Source organism: Cryptomeria japonica, chromosome 8 (assembly GCF_030272615.1).
Source record: "Cryptomeria japonica chromosome 8, Sugi_1.0, whole genome shotgun sequence".
NCBI lineage: Eukaryota > Viridiplantae > Streptophyta > Pinopsida > Cupressales > Cupressaceae > Cryptomeria > Cryptomeria japonica.
Window position 1 is genome coordinate 531,045,474 of NC_081412.1, and position 25,476 is coordinate 531,070,949.

The following is a 25,476-nucleotide window of genomic DNA, read 5'->3' on the forward strand; positions in this document are numbered from 1 at the left end:
TAACAAGGCATAAATGAGCTCATAAAGGCCAGGGCGCTCCTGTCCCTCTCCAAGGGACCAGAGCGATTTTCCCTCAAGACAAGTTTTTGGCAAAAGGAAGGCAAGTTTCGCGTTTGAGGTGGGTGAAGGAAGACGCAATCGATCCGTTGAAGATAATTTTCAAAGCTAGCAAAACACAAGTGAGCTTATAAAAGCAAAATCGCTCCTGTCCCTCTCCCAGGGACCAGGGCGAAAAACACATTAGCTAACCTTCCTCTCCAAATTCGGATGAATCCAAGTCAAGACGCAAGGTCAAAATGATGTTTAAAAGGTTTCACGGAGGAATGAAGTAACAAAGGCCATCAAGTTGATGAAAATGGCTAGGGCGCTCCTGTTCCTCACCAAGGGACCTGAGCGAAATTTTCAAAATACTTAATTACCTAGCATTGTGAAATGCTATTTCTTGCTTCCAGGACTCAAGATGAAGGAGGGAATGATATTCTACGTCTAGAAAGTGATTCAAGGTTGATACGATTAAGAATTTGTGCAATAAACTAAAAGGCGCTCCTGTCCTTCAGTCAAGGACCAAGGCGATATTCATTAAAACAATCATTTCCTTCCAAGACCACACCAAGGCAAGGTTGTGCAAAGTCAGAAATGCCTTTAAGAAGATGGTGAACAAGGAATTGCCCCCAAAAGTCAACAATTTCAAGCTCAAATGCAAAGTCCGCTCCTGTCCTTCACTGGAGGACCAGGGCGAAAATCCTTGGGATAGCTCATTTGGTCTTGAGAAAGCAAATTGGACATGCATGAAACGAACAATAGAGATCATTGATTGCCTCACATCATAAATTGACAATTTGGAAAACGAAGATCAAGGACAAAAGGATGAAATCGCTCCTGTCCCTCACCAAGGGACCAGGGCAAAAATGGTTCTAAGGAGCATTCGTTCCAAAAATTGAATAGATCAAACTCAAGATTTCAAGTAAAATGCCATTTTGGACGTCCAGGATGAAGTGTTGAACGTGAAAAACAAGAATTGCAAGGCTAAAGTGTAAGGGCGCTCCTATCCCTCTCCCAGGGACCAGAGCGATCTTGTTGATGTCCATTATCTTGCCATGCCTAGGCGCCAATATCATCTATGACACATTTAATGCCAATTTCGATAAAACCTTGAAATATTTTTGAAATTAAATTGACATTTAATAAGTGCGCAAAACATTTAATAATTAATTTATGCCTTTAAAAATCGAAATTTTAATTATAAAGGCATTTAAAATTAATTATTATTAATTTAAAAATAAAATTGGGGCGCTTGGGGTATTATTTAATGTTTTTATAAAGTCGGCCTCTTCTTTTATTAAATTTTTATTTATTTTTGGCCTATTTTCCAAGTCGGCCTATGGGAAATTGCAAAGGTGAGCGCTCTATATATTGGAAGTGGTTTTTTCACAATTCAAATCATTCTTGCATTATCTCTCATGCGAACTTGAAGAGCAATTTGAGGAGGGCGAAATTCATATTGAAGACTATCGGAGAGGCGTATTTCTTGCTAGTTTGGAGGATAATTTCCAGATTTTTGCAGACATTTGAAGGCAAATTTCCAGATTTTTGAAGAGGAAGGTGGAGTTCTTTTCCAAGCTAAAGGAGGTTCATTTTATCCAAGGGAGAGCTTTGATCTACACTTTGCCTAGCAAAATTCATCTATTTTTACATCATTTCTTAGAGTTTAAAACTCAAGAGGAGGTATGGCGAAATCATCTTGACACCCTTATTCAAGATTTATCATGAGGTTTCCTAAATTAAAATCTTGAATCTTCCTTTTAAAGTTTAATTTTTAAATTTCAAGATATATTACTAATTTTGAAATGTTGTGTAGGTATCAAGATGGCGACTCCAAGCTCGAAAGATCTACAAGTCAGAAGACTCTCCTCAAGGAAAATCAAGCCAAATCAAGGACGATCAAGCAAGGACAAGGACGACCTTCTTCGATCCAGCCTAGCATCGACAAGGACGACATTCTTTGGACTAACGTCATCAAGGGCGACTTCTCCAATCCAGTATTCCAAGGCAAGGTACATCAATCGTCCTGCACATCAAGGACACAAGAAGTCAAAGCAAAGGGTTCGTTGAAGAAGTAGATAGTTCCAGATGAATTAATTAAAGCTAGCTTCTCAACAACATCAAGTTGAATATTTACCAAGTTACAAGTGTCAGACGAGGTGGCATCCTAGTCATCACTTCTCCAGTCAGATTGATCCACCTCAGCACGTCCAGATTCAATGTACCTAACTCATGGAAGGTGGCACAAACTTCAATGTACCTACCCCGGCTATTCATTGGTGGAATTTTCCAGAGAGGACATGTGTCCAAGCAATACAATTTTATCATTGGTCAAGCATTAAATGTTATGTAATGGTTGTAACAAACCCTAATTAGGGTTTTCATTGTTGAATCTTGGCCATTGATCTCAAATTGATCTTAGCCATCGAATTGTATTGTGGGCACTATATAGGCCCTGGCATTTCATTTGTAAAGATATAGAAGCAAATAGATAAAAATAATAGAATAGATTAGGTGAATAGAGAGTAGTTAGAAGGTGATTAGAATAGCAATTAGAGTAGAGTAGAGAGAGAAGGCAAAGCTTGTTGCCAAGAGGTTGTTGTAAAAGACTTGTGTAACTTCATTGAAGAAATGGTGAAATTTATGGGTCGATTCGACAATTTGCATGGTCTTTATACTTCTCATATTTGATTTCATGTTATTAGATGAGTGGAAGAAATGTGCTTGATTGATGGTGGAATTCGTACATCCATACTACTAGCAATTTGTTGATTGCAGACTTGCCTTGCGTAGTCAACTGGAATCATTCAGCTTAAGCTTAACTTCAATTGTCGCTTCTTCATTGATATGCATCAACCTGATGGTGTCTATGCCTGCAGTGATGATTTGAACATCATAAAGCTTTCCTTCGAAGATCGCACTAACCTTGTGGAGATGGTCCTGGGATGTCAAAACAAGACTTAGTTAGAATTTCATCAAAGATCAATCATTGCTCTTACATTCTTAGTGTTAGGATTAGATCTTTTCCCGCCCTCATCTTTTTTCCTTTTTTTTCAAATCAAAGCTAGTGAAGTCCTATGTTCCAGCAATATTCAAAGCAGATCAGACGTTCAATCATCAAATGTAAGTCCCTTTGTGATTCCAGCAAATCACATCATACCACAGAGAGCTTATCCACACGTAGAGACCCTACATACAAGAACCTTGAAGTCATCCCGATTGATCCTTTTCGCGACATCTTCAGCATTCGGAGGCTTTACTCAAGAGAGGATAAGGTACCTTTAGGTATTTTATTCTATGTTTGATAGTGTACAAAATACACGTCAACACATTCCCAATTCATTCAGAATTCAATCTAACATCTTTGTGTGGAGAGATTGAATCTAGTGAATTATCCTCTATTTCTAATGTAACATGGTGAAAAATGCTTGAATGGTAATCAATAGCGAAATTTTCATCTCTTTGAGGGAAAGCGTAGTTTTCCTCTTGATCTATCATTCACCATTTCTCCACCATTACATTTTGGTGAACCCAACATCTTGCATGCTTTCCTTTTAACAACATTGCATATTTTTCATTTACAAGTTTCAATTGTCTGCAAACTTAGTGGTTAATTCATTAAAAACCCTAGTTTTTAAAATTAAAATTGAACTTGTAATTTGTAAAAATTGCTTGTGGTTATCTTAGATCTGAAAAATTGTTTTGATTGTCAAATTCAATTTCTTCATTGTCTTGTTCAATTTGCAATTAAAATTTACAAAATTAAGAGGTTACTTGTTAAAACCCTAATTTTCAAAAATCATCTTGAACTTGTGCAAAAAATTGGATTTCAATTTAATTTTCAGATTTCTGATTGTTCTCAAATTTGTTTTCAATCCTACAATTCAAATTTTCAATTTCCCCCCTTTTTCCCAAAATTCAAATTTCAAAATTATGTGGTTAGGTCATCAAACCCCAATTTTTAAAATTAATTAGATTTTGTTTGAGTTTCATATCAATTTCATTTACATTCAGATTTCTAAACATTTTCCAAGGTGTCCCTATCCATTAGGTTTGACCCTTTTCAAAATTGCAATTCAATTCCTCTTTTTCTTCAAAACCCTAATAGGTCCTTTTTGCACATTTGTGCCTTCATTTCACCCATCTAGAGATCATAAAATTTGCCAATTTTGGGGGTTAGCTTTAAAATCATTGTAATATCCATCCCTGAAAGTTTCGAAAAAAGTTGGTCGGATCATGTGCGTTCCCGCCATGGTCCTTGGCTTTTTTCCCGAAATTTCGAGAGACTGTTATGACTGTATTTAATAGCCTAAATCCAGAAGATTGGTTGATTTTATCGATTTTTATCCCTCTAGAATCGAAAATACCTTCAAAATTCAACATTTCAAATTTCAAGAAAATTTTTAAAATTAATAGGTTAATTATAGTCTGCTCTGATTTTAAAATTAAGTGGTACTCCCTTGGCCCTAATTTTAAAATTCCGATTTCCTTTCATTTTTGGAAATTGTGTCATCCTCTTCCCCCAACAAAGTTCAAATTGTGTAATCATTATTTTCTTAAATTTTGCATTAACCAATTTCGTAAGCTTTGTTTCACAATTCAAAATTCAAATTTTCCCTCTAGTGCATGAGTTTTACCACTATTAGTCCTACCTATCCTATCCCCGTTAGACGAAGCATTAGAATTAAGGCTTCCCAAGGTTTAATTACCGAGGAGATGGAGCCTAATTTGGGTGACTTCTTTAATGAGGATCATGCTAATTCTTCCCATCCTAATCATGTGCCTATTCACCCCATTGATGGATCCCATGATGAAGAAGAAGCTTTAACTAGGATTTCTTTAGATCAACTTTCCACATTGGACAATCAATTTGATAACTTTCAACAATGGATGTCCCAAGAGTACCCTAATAGTGAAGCTCTTCCATTAATTGAAGGTCTTAAATGCATGCTTCAAAGTGATAAGAATGGAATTGATATATTGCATGGCATTGCACATATTGTTGATTCTAATGTCATGCCTATCAAAAGTTGTGCTGAAACCCTAGGTTACTCACAACCTTCAACACAAGTCAATCCTTCAATTCCTTTGACTTCTCCTATGACTAGTATTCCTACTTTCACATCCAACATCATGGCTACTTCAACTCAAAATACCATTCCTACAACCATAGGTCATGGGGGCAATCCCTCTTCTTCATTTAATCCTCCATCGTTACCTATGTCTTCCATGAGTGTTCCAATCAGTGTGACACAAGGGGGCAATTCCTTCAACAACTTTATTCCTCCTTTAACTGTCCCTTTTCCTACCCAATCATCACCAATGCCTACTTATCATAATGTCCCACCACCTTATTCTCAGTCCATGCCTTCTTTCAATAACATCACACCACCTTCTCAATCACCTATGTCTAACATCAATTCTTCTACCGAAATGACAATTAACAATCTTGCTCAAACCGTGTCTTCCTTACAACAAAGAATTGCTTCCATGAGTCAATCCAAGTTTAGTGTGCCCAACATTAATGTTGCAAGCCCACTTTCTCTTGATATTGTTAAAGTTGTGCCACCTAAACATGTGGAGATCCCTCAATTACCAATCTATAATGGAAAAGGTGATCCTCTTACGCATGTCAAAACATTCCAAACCTTGTGTACCGATTTTTCTTATGATCAAAGATTGCTTGCAAAACTGTTTACAAGAACACTAAGAGATAAGACCTTACAATGGTATTGCTCTCTGCCTTCTTATTCTATCACTTCCTTTCAACAACTAGAAAATGCTTTTTTCCAACAATTTCAAAACAACATTGGTCCTAAAATCACTTTGACTGATTTAATGCATTGTAAACAAGGTGTTAAAGAAAAAGTGACTGATTTCATTGGTAGATATACGCATTTGTGTGCTCAAATTTCTTTTCATGTGCCTGATAATGATATTCAAAGAATTTTCATTTCTAACTTACAAAAAGATATCAGGGAAAAGCTTCTTTTCTCTGAGTTTGCTTCTTTTACGCAATTGTGCGCAACACTCCACAATTATCAATTGGTTGTGAGTCAAATGGAGCAATCCACTCCTATGGCTCTGGGTGATAAGGGGGAGAGTGTTCAACAACCATTTGCGAAGTTCAAACCAACAAAAAGCTTCATCAAGTTCAATGATCCAATCAACAACAACCATGTGAATGCTACAACAGGTGTGCCTTCTATTTCTAAATTTTTCCAAAGAGAAAGACAGTTTACTCCTTTGAATGAATCTTTACATAGTATCATGTCTCAGTTGTTGCACAGAAATGTTATCAAACTTCCTCCTATAAAACAAATTGATCCTTCCAAACTTGCATTTCCTTATTTTGATAACAATTTCTTTTGCCAATTTCACCATCAACCTGGTCACGATACTGAGAAATGTTTTGCATTGAAGAATAAGATTCAAGACTTGATTGATAATAATACTATATCTGTGGCAGGTGTGAATGATAAAGGGAATAAATCAGTAGCTCCTCCTAATCAAAATCTTAAGATTTTCATTGATCCCTTGCCATCTCATACCTCTAACATTATTGAGATTGTGCCTAATTCTCTCTCTTCTGAAGAATTCACCTCTATGGCTCCAAACTTGGTTAATATGGTAGAAGCACAAGATAAGGATCCTTGTATTACATTTGACCCTAGCGAGACCATTAGAGCACCTGATGGCCCTTTATACATAGTTGCAAAGGTTAAGGATATCCCTTGCCATGGTGCCTTGATTGATCACTCTTGCATGGTTAATGTCATAACTGAAGAGTATCTTTTCACTTTACGATTGCATAAACCACTATATGATGCTTCTAATGTGGTTGTGAAGTTATTTGATGGCTTCTCTTGTCCTACCATTGGTTTTATCACCCTTCCTGTTGAGGTTCATGCTAAATCCATGGATGTTGACTTTGTTATCATACCTTCTTCTGAGCAATTCCATGTGAAGTTGGGCTATCCTTGGCTATCCTCCATGAAGGCTATTGCTTCTCCAATACACAAGTGTTTGAAATGTCCTCACAATGGAGAAATCATAATCGTGAACCATAGCTTATTTTGTCCATCCGAAAGAAGCCCTGGTGTTCCTATTGATCTCTTTTGGCCTAAACAATTTCAATCTCTGCCATCAAGGAGCGATGCTCTTTTTCAATCTTATCAAAAATGGAAGAATGATATGATCTTATCCTTAAGTCAACCTAGATCGCCAAACATTCCTATTACTCTTCAAGATGAGGTTCTTTCCCTCTCGGATAGAACTAATCTCCCTCGTAAGGAAGATGATGGACCTGGTCTCCTTCCTACACCTAATATTCCTCCTTTCTATGGCGCAGTTCCACCTCCTTCCTCTTATCGAGAGAAGAGGCCTGCTTCTCCTATTGTTCAACCAAAAAGACCTCAACCTAAACTTTCCTACTTTTTCACGTGTTCCTCCTCCTTCTCAGCCTTCCACTAAGACTCGACGGAATCATTGTGTGAGAGAACGCCGACGAAGACGCTGTGTTAAAGCTCGTGAAGCTATCTCTCAAAATACTCAATCTCCTCAGACTCCAACAGTTGACATGATTCCCTTTTCTCCTAAGCAAGATGTTCAACCAACATCTCCAAATCATAAGTTGCATAAAACATGTGATGGTTTTACTCCTATTCGTGTTCTTGCTCCTCTTTCTCTAAACTTTGATAAAGAAATGGGTGAAAATGTTATTCATAATGGCAATACAACTCCTAATGCTTCTGATAGTGAGTATGAGTATGTTGATGTGGACAAGCATTTATCAGATTGAGTTTTCACAAACCCTAATCCTAGCTCCAAGAATCGAACAAAGTGACTTACACCATGAGCATAGTCCTTGTTTGGATCTTGTGATAGCTCCATCTGTTGTGCTCGATGTCGCTCCTCTGGCATGTTCCTTGCCTTCCCGAAATAGTGATCAACAAGATCGGGAGGCGAATGTCGTGCTAGATTAGCAATATTAGCACTGCGGATCTTTCTCTTGATGATATGATGAAAGAATAAGGATCCAGTAGAATGCTAAGAGGGGGGGGATGAATCAGTATACTCAAAAACTGATAATAAACTTCCAATCTCAAAATAAACCTATCAACAAATAACTCTGTCAAGATAATGTCTCAAAGATTACCAATATCAATCAATCATCAATCGGTTTGACTGTTATACCAACTTAACAGTAAACAACTTCAATCTTGTAAACATCAACAATGCTTAATCAAATATCAACATATTCATCTCTCATGCTTCCAGTTATCATGCCTTATCAGAATAGTTAAGTAGTTAATCAAATCAATAAATAAGATCATAACCACAAAAGCATTCACCACTAGACACAAATATTTATACGTGGAAAACCCAAATAGGTAAAAAAGTAATGTCCCCTTTTCTAGGTGACATGAGATGAGCAGGGGTTGACCTACCATTCGAGTTCCCGTAGGTCAACGACATGGTTAGGGGACTCATTCTGAGGGTCATGGAGCTTTGCAGGGCTTTGTGAGCCGTTTCGAACCTTCGGACGAGGTCTCCTATTTTTTAGGGAGAACTGGCAGTTGACTGAATGACCACCTGTGGGACCAAGGAGCAGAGCAGGATCCTTTGAGCAGTTACAGGTGTTTGAAGAGAGGTTCCTACTTTTTAGGGAGATTCCCTACCTTTTAGGAGGTTGTGGCAGTTTCCATATTTGAGGTTCCATGGGACCATACTATGGTTTCAGTTTCAGGAAGATTGGGTGTGTTTCCTAGTTTCTAGGAGCATCCCTAGATTTTAGGGATGGGACTACCAGTTAGCTCAGCTTTTCCGGCATCAGTCAGAGATAGGTGACCAAGTTATATTCATGATTGTTTGGTTATTTTGGGCTGCTATTGGATATCTGGAGATATTTTAATATATTTAAATATTTCCTAAGTTAGCGATTAAATAAATTAAAATAAGGCTATGTATTTAGTCATTTCGGAGTAATAAGGGGTTTTTGGCTTCATCTGGGTTGATATGCCTGTGTTATAGCTCGTTGGAAAGGTCTTGAACTTTGCTACATGATTCTCACCTTCCGGAGTCTTTTTAGATGCCTGACGCTATTTATTTGCAATTTAGTGTTATTTTCCTATAGTTGACACCATAATTAGAAAATAACACTCTTTTCATAATGCACCAACTTTACTCCCTTTTAGGGTTTGGCTTGGAAAGGAAAGGAGATATAAGGAGATGAAGACCTAATTGTTCATTATCTTTTTACACAATCAAACTTATTTTGTGAATTTGCTCTAAGTGAGTGATTCTTCATTTGGGACGCAAACCCCAAGATCTGGACTGGCTGGGACGTAGCCCTCAGCAGTTATTGGCATTGGATTCTTCAGGCAGAGTGCATAGTTGACAGAGATTGAGTACACCATTCTTCATTGTGGATTCAGGCTGCAGAGTAAGGGTTTCAGCATGGCAGATTGATTCTTCAGCTTCGGCGTGATCCTTGCAGCCTTAGGGCTGCCATTTGCAGCAAGTACATCCCACGTGGAATGTAAGGAATGCATGTATTCAGCCTTAGAGGTATTCTTGATTCATGATATATTATTTTGTGAAGAACTTGGAAGTTGCAGGTCTGCAATTTACAACAGCAAGCAAGTTTGAGACGGAAACCTCAGATTTGGTCTTCAGGAGGATGGAATCCCTTCTACAGGAGGCACGTGGAACACATCAAAAGCTTGTTTCAGGCATATTGAGGGTCATTTCAACAAGCAAACTCAGTAATCATTAGCAGCAAGGTCATTACATCAGATCTGAGCAAGAATACATTCAATTTCAATGCATTACTTATTTCTTTTGGCAGCTGTACTATTTCCCAAGGGGGCCGTACCATTATAGATGGTTGTGGAGTGATAATAAATAAAATGGAGGGTTTTAACTCCATTTCTTGTTCTTAACTTCATTGTTAGGATCAGCAAGGACTGTGTAGAAGAAATCACAATCATCAGGCTTGAATTGAGATCAGGGTGAGCAAAACAGTGAGGATTTAAGGCTAAAATTGTATAATTTTGCTTGGCAGAATTTGGATTTCCAACTGGTAATTGGATTTTTGGCCCAATTTGTTATTGGTAATTCATTTGGAGGTAGTATAAGTGTATTGGTACATCTGGACTGCCCTCGTACCTTCAATTCATGCCTATATCCATTTCTGGATAGCAAATCAGCAACAAACCCCAGCGCTGGATCCGTGGTATGTTTCTAATTGTTTTGGTGAATATATCTTCACTCCTAGTTGAATGTAATCTGCTGTCATAAATAAAATCAGAAGCTCATATCTTATTTTGAGTTGAATTCTATGTTATTATTGGTTAATCGTTGCAATCGCCATCACCAAAAAAATAAACAACACTTTCTGCATCTTCTGTCTAGTCTCTAAGAACACCAAAAAGCTCTGAAAGATAGTTTATTAATTAAAACTTATCCAGGGCAGCAAAGAACCCATTTAGGGATCTTTCAAAAAACCACCGTGAGATGAGACTCGCAAGGATAGCTATTTGAACTCTTCTGAAGTTCGCCTTGTTAGGAGTCAAGCCTGTTAAAGCTTTACAATAAGTCTTGTTACGAACTAATTCCAGTTAGGAATCACCCGGTTAAGGGATTTACAAATATGCCTTGATGAAAAGCACAATATCTGTTAGGAGTAACCTCGCTGGAGGATTTGAGAATCCAAACTAATGGACCACCTTGTTAGAGGATTTAATAAGTAAGCAAGCTTGTTAGAGCTTACTCGGTTAGGGGATTTTGATTTCTGTTGTAATTGTTAGAAAACAACAGGTTTTCTTGATCTGTCTGAATAGGACTACATCTGCTTGATCAGATCCTTCTTAAGCTTCAATCTGCCTTTACACAAACTGCAGATCCATCCACCGGTTTGGCAACCACACACTCAACTAATTTCTGCCAACTTTGCCAACACTTTTTACAAACAACTTCATCGACCTTAAATACAAATCAACTAGATCGGTAACACAACAAAAACCTAATTCTCATCATCGAGATTACAAACAAGTCGGTACAATCTTGATCGTTAGAAATCATAACAATCTCTTCACATTAATCAAGAAAATTCCAACCGCTCCATGATCACCGCTTCATCGGACTTGTAACTCATCACGCACTATGCATTAGATGCAATCCACTTTGCTCCTTTCCAAGATAACAAACACGCCAAATCAATCTGAACTTATCCTCATACAATGATCACACGTGTCTCCATTACCGCTCAACATAAACCAACAAACTTGATCGGGTAGGGTTTAACACAAAACAACTGGTAGGGTTTACCGGTTTACATAACATAGAAATGTTTAACCTTATACACCGGTTCAACTTACAAACTACCATATACCGGTTTACATCATCTTCCACAAAGTTTATCATACCGGTTACAAGACAAAAGCAATATCAACTATAACATCAAAAATATTATGAATATCATTCACCTGCTCAATTGACATCAATGACAACATATCATTAATGCAATCTATATGCAAAATGCCAACAAACTAAAAATACCAACATCTCCCTCTCCTTTCTTTTTCTTTTGTGACCATTCTTCTATATGTATTCTTGTTCTTCTATTGTTCCCTTAATGTCTACTTGGGGACGATGCAAAGCATTGAGATCTTTTCTTGGTCTCTTTCATGTTGACTCAAAAGACATCCTATCTTCCCTTTCTTCTAAGGTAGCGTCCATCTTTGGGGAATGACGATTATTATATGCATATACATACATAATATACATGAGTTATCATACAACGTACTGGCCTCGAGGAAAGCAACACTACCTCATGTTTTGTGATTCATTATCCTTGGGTTTATTCCTCGATTGGGGGCTAAATCCTTGTGATAACGTGCTCCCTCCTCCTCTCTCTCTTGGGTGTATCCTACCTTAAAGCAATCGCTCCCAATAAGGCACGTACGATCGCTTTAACGTGGAGGCATACACTCCGCTCATACTTTCCTTCATATGATACTTAGAATTACTTAGTGAGCTATATTTTGCTTTGTAATCTTTGTATCCTTGCTTTCATGACTCGTAGTGAAGGGAACTTTGCTACTTGCAGTCATGGTTCTCCCCTTCTCGATCTTCCCTTTTACTTTGTTAATCGAAGTCATAAGATCCTAAGTCCACTGGGGGCTTGGCGCATCTTGCCTCCTTGACGTGGTAGAAGTCTTTCAATCTTGTTTCCTTGAACTTTACCAACAGTATTGGCATACACTTATACTCTCGCTAAAGTGGGGGCTAAATGTAGTGTCATAAAATTGCGACCCTAGCAATTTTCGACTGCATTAGGGTCCTCACACATGCGAGTTTGAATCCTCTAGCCTGATCGGAGATCGAAGATTGCTCAGCTTGCGGAAACAGCTTTTTCCTTGGCCTCTGCATCACCCCGTCCGCACTCTACCCTGGAGAAAGGGGTAGGACAGGGGCATGGCCCCCCTGTCCCTGCCCTATTTTGGGGCAGGACCCTTCCTAGGGTTGCATTGTTGGTTGTGCCTCGAGCGGGAAACTCCCCCGATGTCGGCCCGTGACGAAATTCAAATCCACTAACATGTATTTAAGGGGCATTCGTCCTCTCATTTGCATAAGTTGAAGTTGGATAAGATTGGAGTGTGTCAAGTTGCATAAGCGATAAAGCATTCAAGACCATTCAAGCATTCAAGCATTCTCTTCCAGCATTGAGCATTCTCAAGTCTCCCTTCAAGGCTAGGTGTTGCATTCAAGTCAAGGATTCAACCATTGAAGAGGAGACTGATTTCAACATTCAATTCCACACAAGCGCTTCTATCAACATTGCTATCACAACCTCCCTTGAGGTGATTTACAATTCAGTCTTTCATTTACATCTACTTGCAAATACTTTCTTTCATTACTTGGTTAATTCTAAAACTGGGGTTTAACCTAAAGGCAAACCCCCAATCCCAACCCATTTTCCTCTCTTTTCTATGTGTAGGTTGCAAGTGCGTAGCTGTACTTTCGGATTCGGGCTTCATTTGCAAAGGTAGAAAAACCCTTTTCGTTTCACGGATTTTTCGGAGGACCGTGTACGTTCCCACCACGGTCCGGGCAACTTTTCCTCAAATTCACAGGGCGACTTCGTCTCGACATTTTACTGCCAGATCCAGGTGCACAGCTTCATCCCATATTCCGATCTCAAGTTATAATCAATTCTTTGTCACTTTTGCACTACATAATTCAATCAATTCCTTTCCATTTCAAACAAGGAAGAGGGGATCAACTTAGCATTCCCAATTCATTCAGAATTCAATCTACCATCTTTGTGTGGAGAGATTGAATCTAGTGAATTATCCTCTCCTCTTTCTAATGTAACATGGTGAAAAATGCTTGAATGGTAATCAATAGTGAAATTCTCATCTCTCTTTGAGGGAAAGGGTAGTTTTCCTCTTGATCTATCATTCACCATTTTCCCACCATTACAGCACCATTGAGGTGATATCCACCCTACCATGAAGCATTAGCTTCCCTGTGCTACTCCTCTAAAGAAGCCTAACCCATTACAAAGGATCTAGCAATGTGCCAACATGCATGATGGAATCTAGCTCACTATCTGAATTATTATTGAGCTAGCATACATATATGCTTATGCAAAAAATATTCAATTCACTTGTCCATTGAACACACATATATAGAAGAGAGTGTAACTCAATTTAAATAATGCACTCATGGGTATGAATCAATGATAGTCAATGATCACAACATAAAATGTTCCATTTATCTCACTATGATATCGAGACATTCAATAGGATAGATAAACAACACCAGAAGACAACGCCCACAACTGACATTCAATTCTTATGATGTTTAGCTTAGATAATGTATTTTCAAAGTGATAATGTCTATTGATTAGTCCACTAGAGAGGAATACTTAACAAATGACTAGTTTATAAAGTAAGCTAATCCACAACACAAACAAACTTCAATAACTCCACTCAATATTAAGTGATACTTGGGATCTTACTTCCTCCTCTTGACTTAATTGGTCGTAGGTTATCACCCAATAAACATAGAAGGCAGCCCGTGAAAGGATTGTAACCTATTTAATAATTTCCACTCATGCATAACCATACCTTTATAAATAATAATAATTATCATTTAAACTCATGTGATTGCAATCTATAAATTAATTAACAGTTTCCAACTTGCAGATTGCAACGAAAAAATACAGCATTCAAACAATCATAACTTTCATGTCCCTTGGCCAAAATTAAAAGTTCAATCTGTTTTGGAAAAGTGAAGGAATGAATAACAAAACCCAAAATTTTATTTCAAGAAATCCAAACACGTGAGCAGTTTTCTCTGCAACTCATCTTACTAATTTCTACCTAGAATCAGAAGTTGACAAAAGAGAGTTTGTTAGCTACATTCAGGAAACCTTGGATAGTATGCCATCTCAGCCATATTGAATTGTGTAATGATAATCCTTGACAGGTTGACAAGATTCCAAATTCATTCAGCAGTGACATATACCATCAATTCCTTAGCTGAGAAATTTTGACAAAATTTGCTACCAAAGATTCCAATTCAATTTACTATTATTTATCATACTCAAAGTTAATTATTTTTCCAGATTAGTTTTTGTTACTCTAGTACCCTTCATTCTAAAAAAATTGAGTTACAAAACCTAACTTGATTTGAATTTCCCTTCAAGGAGTAAACCACACCTCCCCTAATAATTGGTATATATGTAACCAGAAGCATATATGATTCTTTGAGAGAACTAGACACACTTAACAGCAATACAAGAGGCAAAGAACATTGTGTTGACTGCCATGAGGTCTATGAGAAAGAGAGATACAATTTCTTGAAGGCTCAGAACAGAATAAGGTAGCAGCTTCATCCAGAATGTTCATCAATCCCACCTCAAAGACAAAATCAACTCAACCATATAGCCTATTGTAAAAACGCTCCAGCCTTTTATAACTCTGCCTCTAATTGAATATAGAATAAGCATAGAGAGACGAGGGAAATTAGAGAAAGAAAAGATAGGGAAGGATCTCTAGTAATTGGTTTAGAATTTGAATTTTGAATTCTAAAATTTGTCCATCTGTTGTAGCATTTAATTCTACAAAATTGTCTCTGATTTGACATCATTCTGTTGATACCTCCAACTTATCACCACTCCCTTGCAATCCATAGAGGTAATTGGATAATAAACACTTCACTTTTGGAATATTAAAAGATTGAAACCAATGCTTTAATATTTAACTTACATGCTTTTCCTTTTGAGAAAATATTTCACCAATAGTACAAAATTAACTTTACCATGTAATCCAGACTTGAAATATAATTTAACCCATGAGAGCTCACACCAATGGCCAAATCACATTTATTAAATTTGAAGGAAATAAAAATAAAAAAATCTATATCAAAAATAAGATCAGAATAATCATATGGAGAAATAATATACCAACATTATCCTATAGAATTCCGCTCCTCTCTCAATGTCATTAGAAGGCATACCTAAAAAAGAATCAAATGGAGAAAGACAATGCTCCCAGCCCAAACAAAGACAGTTTGTATAAAGGTTCAGAGGTTAAAAAATATATGTGAGACATCTATGAAGGAACGAGAAGTGAGGTATCTAAATTATTCACCAGAGTATTCATTATCACCATCAATAGAAAATCAAGCCCTAAAGCCTAATTATTCCCTCTTACAAAGGAATGTACAGTCTACTTGTCGTAACTAAAAATTCATCTTTATTGGTACACTTAGTGAGCATACAAACGGCCATGCTTAAGATATTTATGTCATGCAAGATTATTGTTAATCAGATTGGCCTTCAGTATCTGCTATATCATATATCGAAAACTCAGTCTTTGTCCCTTGTTCTGATGCTAGCCACTAAATCTCTCCAAAGAAAATGCAGCATATAGTATTCTGCACCACTATATAAATGGGTGCCCTCTACTGAGGCTCATAAAGAAACCTTTACTGCATGGCTTAATTTTATCACTCCAATACCATAGTGTTATAAATTAAGATTGTTCGTAATCAAAGCATAACTTTTTATCCCTATATTTATGAAATACATACATATAAACAGCTAGAGAAGCTTGGGTAGAGCCATCCACTTTCCTACACCATAGCACTTATTCTTTTATCAAAAACTCAATTGTCAGGATTTCAATATAACAGAAAGAATAACTTTATCCACAAGGTAAATGTAAGTATCACTCAAACGCTTATGCCACCTACCTCTTATTGAACAAGACTAGCTAGCAAAGCATGAATTCGTAGGCATGTAGTTGTGATCATTCCTTAGCCCAGTGAGGCGAACATTTCGATGTGACATTCAATTTCTACAGTGCTGCAGAACTATTTTGTTTTAACTAGTGTAAGGTTCCCCTACAGCAATTTTTTGTTTTTCCTTTTTTATTTTCCATTGTTACAAAAGTGGGAGAAAATACTTGTCGTGATAGGCATAAGCCCAATTCTCCCCTTTGCCAGCACCCTGCACACTATATTTGCATGCAATTTTGTGAAGACACCAACAGAACATGTGGGAGAGGAAACTATTTGAATTTATCTATTTGAGTTTATTATGTTTTTATTTTATCTCTTTTTAAAATCATTTTAATCTTTCCTTAAAAAAATTAAATAAGAATATTAACATATGAATATTTAAAATATAGTAATAATTATCGATAATATTAATTCTATTTCTTAACTATAGTGGCATTAATATTAAAATATAATACTATTTATTTAATATTGATTTTTACTTCATTATTAAGATAATAATTATCAGATAAAAGAAAATTTCAGTTCCCATTTAGTTTGGTGCCCATTTTGATGGAATGACATAGTGCAATTACAATTCAACCAGTGGCACAGTCTTGTGTTAAGTTTGGGTCATGACCTGATGTTGACACAAGCCCTCTAGTTACCTAATTATTCTAGATTTCATTCCTATGCAACTATATGTAGGTAAAGAACACATATATACGCTAACATTATGTATAATTAACTAAGTATGTGTTTTGTTTCTATAAGTGTGTAAAGAACTATGGACACTCTTTTAGATTGGAGAGAGAATATCATCGAAGAGAAAGTTCAAGTCAGTGGAGGTAACCTATTATGACAAAATCACACAAACACACACACTTAGGTTCATGTGGTTAAGTTGCATAGGATTAGTGTATGTATGTGTTTTTAACCTATCTATAGTTGTCTAAGAATGAAACCTAATGCAAGAGCATGCTACTTGTTGATTGTAGTTGTATTAAGACATTTCATCAAAAGAGTCCAAACTAAATAGAAATTGGCATTTTTTCTTTTTATTTATTATTATAATAGGAGATAAAATTAATATTGTTTAATGACATTATATTTTAATATTAACAATGTTATAATAAAGAAATAACAATTCATAATATTTTAAATAGTATTATATTCCAATAGAGACCTTTTAAATACTCTTATGTTATTTATTTAAAAATTAATAAAAAAGAATAAAATGATATTAATATTAATATCATTATTAAATAGCATATTTACCTTATTTCGTCTTAAAGGAAAAGGACTTGTAAAATTAAAAAAGAAGAATTAAGCAAAATATGTTCAAGGCAAAGGCTACTAAGACTATTAAAACAATTTGTTATAATTTAAAAGCCTTAATAAAGACTGGCTGCCATATGTAAGGAAGATAAAAATTTAAAGAACGAAAAAATGAAAGGAGGGAGTGGTAGTGCTGCATTTTCTGAGGAAAGAGCATAAGTTTCAGCCACCAATAGAGATTATCTTCCTTTCACCTCCTCTTTTATTTCATTTCATCAAGTTTTCCTGGTATAAGCCTGGATTCCATCTTTCTTGCTGATTATCTCACAAGGATTTTCATATGAAGCAGCTTATTATAGTAGTTATATTTTATTAATAAGTACTTCTCTTTTCTGTTGCGGTCTTCTTAAATTTATCTGTATTAAAGTGTTGTGAGGGACTGCTTACAATATTCATTCTAATGCATGGCTTAATTGTTTAGCCGCTGGGCCTTTCTTTTGTGCACTTCATTTAGTGTAATGTAGCCACTAACTGCAGAACACAGCAGTGAAACTAAAAGCATGACTGAAAGTTTTGCTGCTAACTCATTTTGTGTGCTAGCAGTCATTGTGGTAGATGGCTACTAGGTAACCATAACACTACATTGCCCGTGCTCCAATTATAATCATAAAATTCATTTCCATTGCGTTATGTTGAAGGACATGCTGCACATTCTACTTAATGTGCACACCCTTTAATAATATACTCAGTTACTAGGTTCAACACAACAAGAATTTGAACTAGGCATCCATAACTTCAACCCTTGGCATACATCTCAGATTCTAAATACACTCATTATAAAAAGCTGTGTATGCAGCAAAATCAAATTTGTCTATGAGCAAAGAAAGAGAAGCTTATTTTTCTCGTTAAAGCACATTATTGAGAATACAAATCTGCAATGATTAAAGACAATTTTGTGCCTTCTCTATTAATAATGCTACCCAATTGGCATCTGTTGTGAGAGATAACATCACAAGAAGTTCTCATAATTAATAAAGGAACCCACCCTTTAATGGGTGTCAATGGAGATTCATGAAATGATTTATTTGTAAGGATTTGTTTGAGTCCTTGCTTAGACAGTGAAGTGTGTTTAAATAAGACATCTTTTTGGTAATAAAGCATTCAATTTCCATATTAAAAGCAAACAAATACATATTCTTAAGCCAAAGAGATGTATTAATGTATACATAGTGCCATTCCAGTTACTCCATATGAAGCTTGAAAATCACTTTAAAATGCAACAATCAATATGGATCAACAGATTCATTCTTTTACTAATTTAGAAAACAACCAACAAAATACAGACACCCTAATGAAGAAGTTATATCCTCCAGCTGTTCATAAGATTAACCTACCAGGCAAAGGTCTATACACTGCTGAAGCCTAAGTTGTTGGTAAGGGGTTATAACTTATTTTGATTTCTTGACTTGTTTCATCAACTTTGGCTTTCTCGAGCTATCAAACTCTTTATATTGATTATTCTTCATTTCGTCCTATTTTAATGTGTATTTAAGTATAAAAAGGATCTTGAACTAAGTGAGATTCTAAAGCTAGACGTGTTTAGTACCGGATTGTTTAGTTTTCCATAAGTCCACAACGTATGAATTACCATCTACCTCCCCTCTTTCAAAATAATTGCATTGTAAGTAAAACCAAAATGGCACTAGATAAAAGACATGCTATTAATATATGAAAATTATTTGAAAATAATATGTTGAATGAGTGGGCCAAGATATGCTCTTGATGTCAGAAGTGAGATCTACCTAAGGCTCACAAGTGGAGACTTCAAGTAACATATGTGATTGTGTGATAGTTCCTATTCAAAAAACTGACCCTCTAGAATCACTAGTAAATTATATGTACATGTAAACATGGTTTAAAATTGGTCTATTTAATCAAACTGCTATTCTGATAGGAATCTAGTGAGCTGAGTTGCAGAAAAAACTACTGGCATGTGTTTGGGTTTCCTGTTAGATGCTTTCTCGGTTTTATTCTTTGTTATTCCATCCCTTTGGAATATATTGAAGTTTAAAGTTTGTCCAAGAAGTGTAGAAGTTATGACCATTTGTGCAAGTTGGAAAATGTTAGTTGATTAAAAAATTGCAGTTACATGATTTTAAATGATACTTAGTATTATTTATAAAGGTATGGTTATACATGAGAGAAAATTATTAAATAGATTACAATCCTTCATGGGTTACCTTCCATGTTTTTTGGGTGATAACCTATGACCAATTAAATCATGAGGAAGTAAGATCCTCCATATCACTTGGTATTGAGTAGAGTTATGGAAGTGTGTTTGTGTTGTGGATTAGCTTCCTTTATGGACTAATCATCTGTTCACTATTCATCTCTAGTGGACCAATCAATAGATATTATCACTTAAAAATACATTATCTAAGTTACACATCATAAGAATTGAATGTTAATTACGGGTTTAATATTCTGGTATTGTTTATCTATCCTATTGAACATCCAAATATTAGAATGAGATGATTAGAACATTTTATGTTGTTAACAATGATTATCATTGATTCATACCAATGAATGCATTGGTTAGATTTACATTTTCTTCCATAGAAATGTGTTCAATGGATGAGTGCATTAGATATGCATTGCATGAGCATATAGTTATGCTAGCTTGACAATAATTCACGTAGTGAACTAGATTCCATCATGCATGTTGCCACATAGTGCTAGATCCTTTGTGATGGGTTGGGCTACTCCAGTGGAGTAGCACGGGGAAGACTGATGCTTCGTGACGGGGTGGATATCACCATGATGATGCTCTCTCTCTTTTGCTTTAGGTTACGAAGGAAACAGAGGAGGGTTTGTAATGCAAGTGTTAACGTATTTACCTATCTTGTGACCTACTTATTGATAGTGTAGATGACTCTTGTAGACTACTTTCTCTTCTCTTGCAAATTTTGAGTGTGGTTTCATGATGTGAATACCTGTAACTGTAACGTAAAATGTTATTTTTTTAGTTTTGCCATATATGGTAAATGCAGTTGTACAAATTGTAACAATTGTAGAATCATTTTGCAAATGATAAGAAAGAAAAAATAGTCCAGCCTTTGACTCCTATTACTCTAATTTGCATTTACTATTCTCATTAATTGCCATATTTTGTTAGCGATTATTGGGTTATTGTTACAAATACATTCTACATGTCCAATTCTTTGCCCACATGCAGTTTAATGTTCCACAATTTGTCCAAACAGAGAAATAAGTACTGAAATAACCAACAAAATCACACTTTTGTAGAAAACTATTGAGCTTGACCTGTTCGAAGTGAAGAGGAATATAGCAGGTGCAACAATATTGTTTCCAAGGGCATGTTTACTAAATACCTAAAGGTGTGTACTAGTCACCTTCTTATGTTAATCTATAACACCATACCTATATCTACAGTTTCACACAAGAGACACGTTCACAAGTAAATGTGCATGCAAAGCTGTAAATTGATTTCAATAATTCTCATCCGCACTCTTTCACATAAGAGCCACACATTTGCAAGCATGTGAGCATGTAATGTTGTAAATTAGTACCAATAAATCTCAACAACCAAAAACAAAGAAATGCTAATTGGGAAATTTAAAGCACCTCAAGAACTTCTCTTTTGATTGAATTGATTAGCTTTACACATTGTATGTTTAACCAGGCATTTCATCTCAGAGAACAAGCTAAAGATTGAAAACTAAGAAAAGGAGTAGGACAATTGCCTGTTTTATGACCAGAGGATCATGAGTGACTGCAATCAACTTCGATGTTTCCTGCCAATAAAATAATATTCCTCAGATATCAATATAAAAAAGTTCCCTGAATAGGCTTAATGCCATTATAGAAGGTGTATGGCAATTAGATGTTAGACTGATAAACAGTTAAACATTTGAAATCAAATTCACTTAATTAGCAAAAAGTAAACCTGCATTCAATCCATCACAATGACACTTACGTAAATAGCCTGAACATTCAATCCATCACAATGACACTTAGGTAAATAGCCTGGGAACCATGTAGGAAGAAGTTCATGGAAAGCACTAGTACTAAAGCATTTTCTAAAATGCAACAAATGTTTTCTGCCATCAAGAGACCAGGCAAGCAAACATATTCACCAGAGTTAAGAGCCACAGAGAGTGAAGCCAAAATTACTGATACAAACAGGCTTATAAACTTGGGCTAGTGAAGAAAAAGGCTTAAATGGAAAGGAATATAACGACTTGACCATAAAGGATTCCCTTTGGTTACATTTCAAGTGTTGTATATGACAAGGACACTTTTATTTTATAAAGGTATTTCAGAGCACAAAAACTTGATAATTTGTTAACAAAAAAAAGCTTTTATCATTAATAAAGGTATATGTTTGACCTTATTTTCTAGAATCAACAAATTTCATTGCAACAACAATCCAGAGAGCACTAGAGATTAAAGTGAAAATGATTTTTAGAACTTCTACGGGACCAAAAATATTACACAGGAATGACAAGACTTGCACCGACTAAATACTCAAAATTCAAACAACTTTATGTGAAGCAAGCATTTTATAATACCTATGTGCCCAGTCTATGACCTAAGGTGATTAATTAAATGCACGAGAAAATTGAACTATGTTATCATTTCTGCTAACTTTAACACTGAATAAAATAATTCATGTTCTTAGACAATCTACAAAGCTAATTCAAGAATCTCATTTCAAGATATCATATAGGAGATAAATCAGTTTCAAAAGAAGCCATACTTGCCAATTAAGCATACCATTCAGCAGGATAAGTGAGAAATAATACGGCAAACAACAAACCTCAATCTTCTGAACCAGAGTACACAATGTTTGTGAAAGCACCGCACTTATGTTTGATGGCAGGTCTACCTGCACAATATGCACGTATGTTGGACACTGTTGGATGTAGAAACCAAAATTTCTTGAAAAATAATTCTAGAGAAGCCTAAGTCATATGTACTTTAGAGAACAAAGATTTCATTTTGCCAGATTCTTCATTAGGTTGATATCCATCATTTCTTCTCATTGACCCATTATTATCAGCTTTTGGTAATCCATTAGAAATGAATGTAGAAACATTAGAAGGCTCCACTTGTTGAACAGGAGTTGAGGCCGTCATTTTTCCATGTGCATTGCCCATGTACCCATTTTGAATAGCAGAATCATTTAAAGTTGCTGCTTCCCTAGGAATTTGAGATCTGTCCACAGGATTTTCCAAAACTGGAGCAGGTGCATCACTCTCTCTTATGACAAACTGGGAACAACCAACACAGTACATCCTTCCTTCTCTGAATACCAAAGAAAAACAGAATCATCAATCTTGTAACAGAGAAAGCCATAAAACCTTAAACCCTATTGTGTCATATTTTAGAGCCACACATCCTTATTCAATGCACTTGTAATTATAAATTGGTAAAGACTGTAAATAATTACGCATGCATCCAATGAGGAGCTAAATCCCATAGTCCTATGAAAACATCAGGGTATGGTCAGTAGTAAGTGGACAGAGATGCCATCTAAATTAGGGTATGTGAGTAAATGAATAAAGGCGCTACTACGATTATGGTCACATGAAGATGTAAAAATAAAGGCACTGCTGTATTTCATGCATTTATGTTCACATGAAGATGTAGGGATGGAAAAGGGATGCAGTCTTTATCCCTACACTGGAGTTTCTTGGTGAATATGGTAGATACTGAATAGTAAATGTATAGACCCATAAGATGCAATCTATTAACAAGTCTACTTGAATATATCTGTTGAATTTATCCAGCATCATATTATCAAAATAACTTCTATACAAGAAATGTCACCTTTGGTTTGTGATTTTTCATTTGTGACAAGCCAACCACCTTTTTGTATTAGATGTTTGAAATTGTAAATAATAAGAAGTCATGCAATTGATGAGTGGGGATAAATAGTAAATACTATATAGAAAATGTTACACACCCAAGTGAGACACTAGGTATGGATAATGCCAATTGCATGTCAAGCCGTTCAAGTTGTCCAAGCACCACAAAATAAGAATAACCTGCATACAAGAGTTGTGGCACTTGGGCCATGTTTTTTTGTTTGTAAAAGGCCAACCACTTCATTACAGTAGAAGATATGTTAATGGCCAATAGAGATGGAAAAACTCCAAACATGGAGTAGATGATGCTCCTCACTTGAGATTCCAAGTTCAAAGACAATTATTTGTTAGATGATGCATTATTATAGACAAATTGCACATGCACACATAGGGATAAAAGTAACACCCTCTATCTAATAAAATGACTTGATGCCAATTTGCTGACACCTCCTCCCTCTAGCGATTACCATGTTGTCAGTGTTAAATGACAAGTGTCATTTGTTTGCAACAAGAAAAAAAAAAATTTAATAAAAATGGTTGAAACAAGATCAATACATATCTCTGGAAGGACTCTTGATAAAAAATTGTTGCTCAAGAACAAATGCACTAACTTTATTCTATGAAAGTAAGATGACAATTAAGAGTGAATCTATTATAAAATAAAGACTATGAATAAAGCCATCCAAAGATTGGAGATTGCCTAAGAATAATAAAGCAAACACAGCCTTGAAAATGTTCAAAATTGCATTAAGACGTTAACAAAAGTAAAACTACACAAAGTCAAACACAAAAAATTGTTCTAAAATGATAAAGCAAGGATAAGGTAGAGAAATCTTGTAGATAGACATGTGTCCAAATCATAGAAATGGGACTCGCCCAGACTCGGCGAGTCCGAGTACGAGTCATGCCCAGCGAGTCCTAGGGACTCGGACTCGGACTCGTCTGAGTCTGGCAAGTAAAATCGCCAAACTCGCCGAGTTGGCGAGTTTGGCTCAAACTCGCCAAACTCGGCTAGTCTTGAGCCCCAGACTCGGCCGGCGTGGGCCAAAAGTAAAACACGAAAAAAAAATTACTTTGCAATGTTTTTTTAATTCCGCTTTTTTTTTGTTAATTATCTTCTATCCCTAAAAGTGACTTTCATTTCATCCACTTGCAAAAAAAGGAGTAGTAAAGTGAGTTGGGAAGAAAAACAAGGGTGCATAGAAGAAAAACCAGCAAGGAGGAAGCTCAAGTTTTCTTCAATTTGTCACATTGGAGCTGCATTGTGTTTGGATTTGGTGCATCAAGAGTTGGATAGGAAGACTTTGCAGCTCATTTCAAGCTTGTTATAAGAGGTAAGATTGTTTTTTTGAAGATTAGTTTGTTTCTTGTATGCAAAAATTCCATTTTCTATTCATTTATTTTGAAAGTTTTACATTTTCTTTCAAAATCTTTTGTATGTTAGTATGTAGCATGTAGTATGTAGTTGTAGTGTTGTACTATGTAGTGTTTGTAAATTTCTTGTTTTTTAAAAGTAGGGTTTGACAAACCCTACTTTAATTTTTTTGAATGTATGTAATATGTATTAATTTTATTTTGTATTTGTAATGTTTTATTGCAACAAACTTCACTTTATTATTTGCCTCAACTTCAAGTTTCACAAAACTATCCTAAAATGTCTACTTCAGCTTCTAGACCCCCCATTAGAAAGGACCCTGCTTGGAAATATCATGAGGATTTTCCAGGGCAAAGAAAGGGGCAAACAAAATGTATGTTTTGCAAAACAATATTCCATGGAGGTATATATAGGCTGAAATACCATATTGCTGGTGTGCGTGGACATGATGCCGAACCATGCCTAAAAGCAGTCCCTGAGGCCGTACGTGAATGTTATGTAATGGTTGAGGAAATTGAAAGGAAAAAGAAACAAAAGGAGGATCGAGCGGCCATTGGGAGAGAAACATTTTAAGGAAGAGGGACACAGTTAGGTTGT

At 35.9% G+C, this 25,476-nt stretch overlaps 1 protein-coding gene across 2 annotated transcripts in view; it reads right to left on the minus strand.

Annotated features, from left to right (window-relative positions):
- LOC131063721 (uncharacterized) overlaps nucleotides 1-25,476 on the minus strand; it is a 100,927-nt gene that overhangs the window by 25,518 nt on the left and 49,933 nt on the right. For both annotated transcript variants that reach the window (XR_009111122.2, XM_057997622.2), the window contains exons 2-4: nucleotides 22,614-22,941; nucleotides 22,454-22,522; nucleotides 21,378-21,428 (exon numbers count right to left, since the gene is read on the minus strand). Coding sequence is in view for 1 of the 2 variants with exons in the window: in XM_057997622.2 (XP_057853605.2) it covers nucleotides 21,378-21,428; nucleotides 22,454-22,522; nucleotides 22,614-22,941 (448 nt within the window). In the remaining variant the exon portion in view is untranslated. The remainder of the gene's footprint in view (nucleotides 1-21,377; nucleotides 21,429-22,453; nucleotides 22,523-22,613; nucleotides 22,942-25,476) is intronic.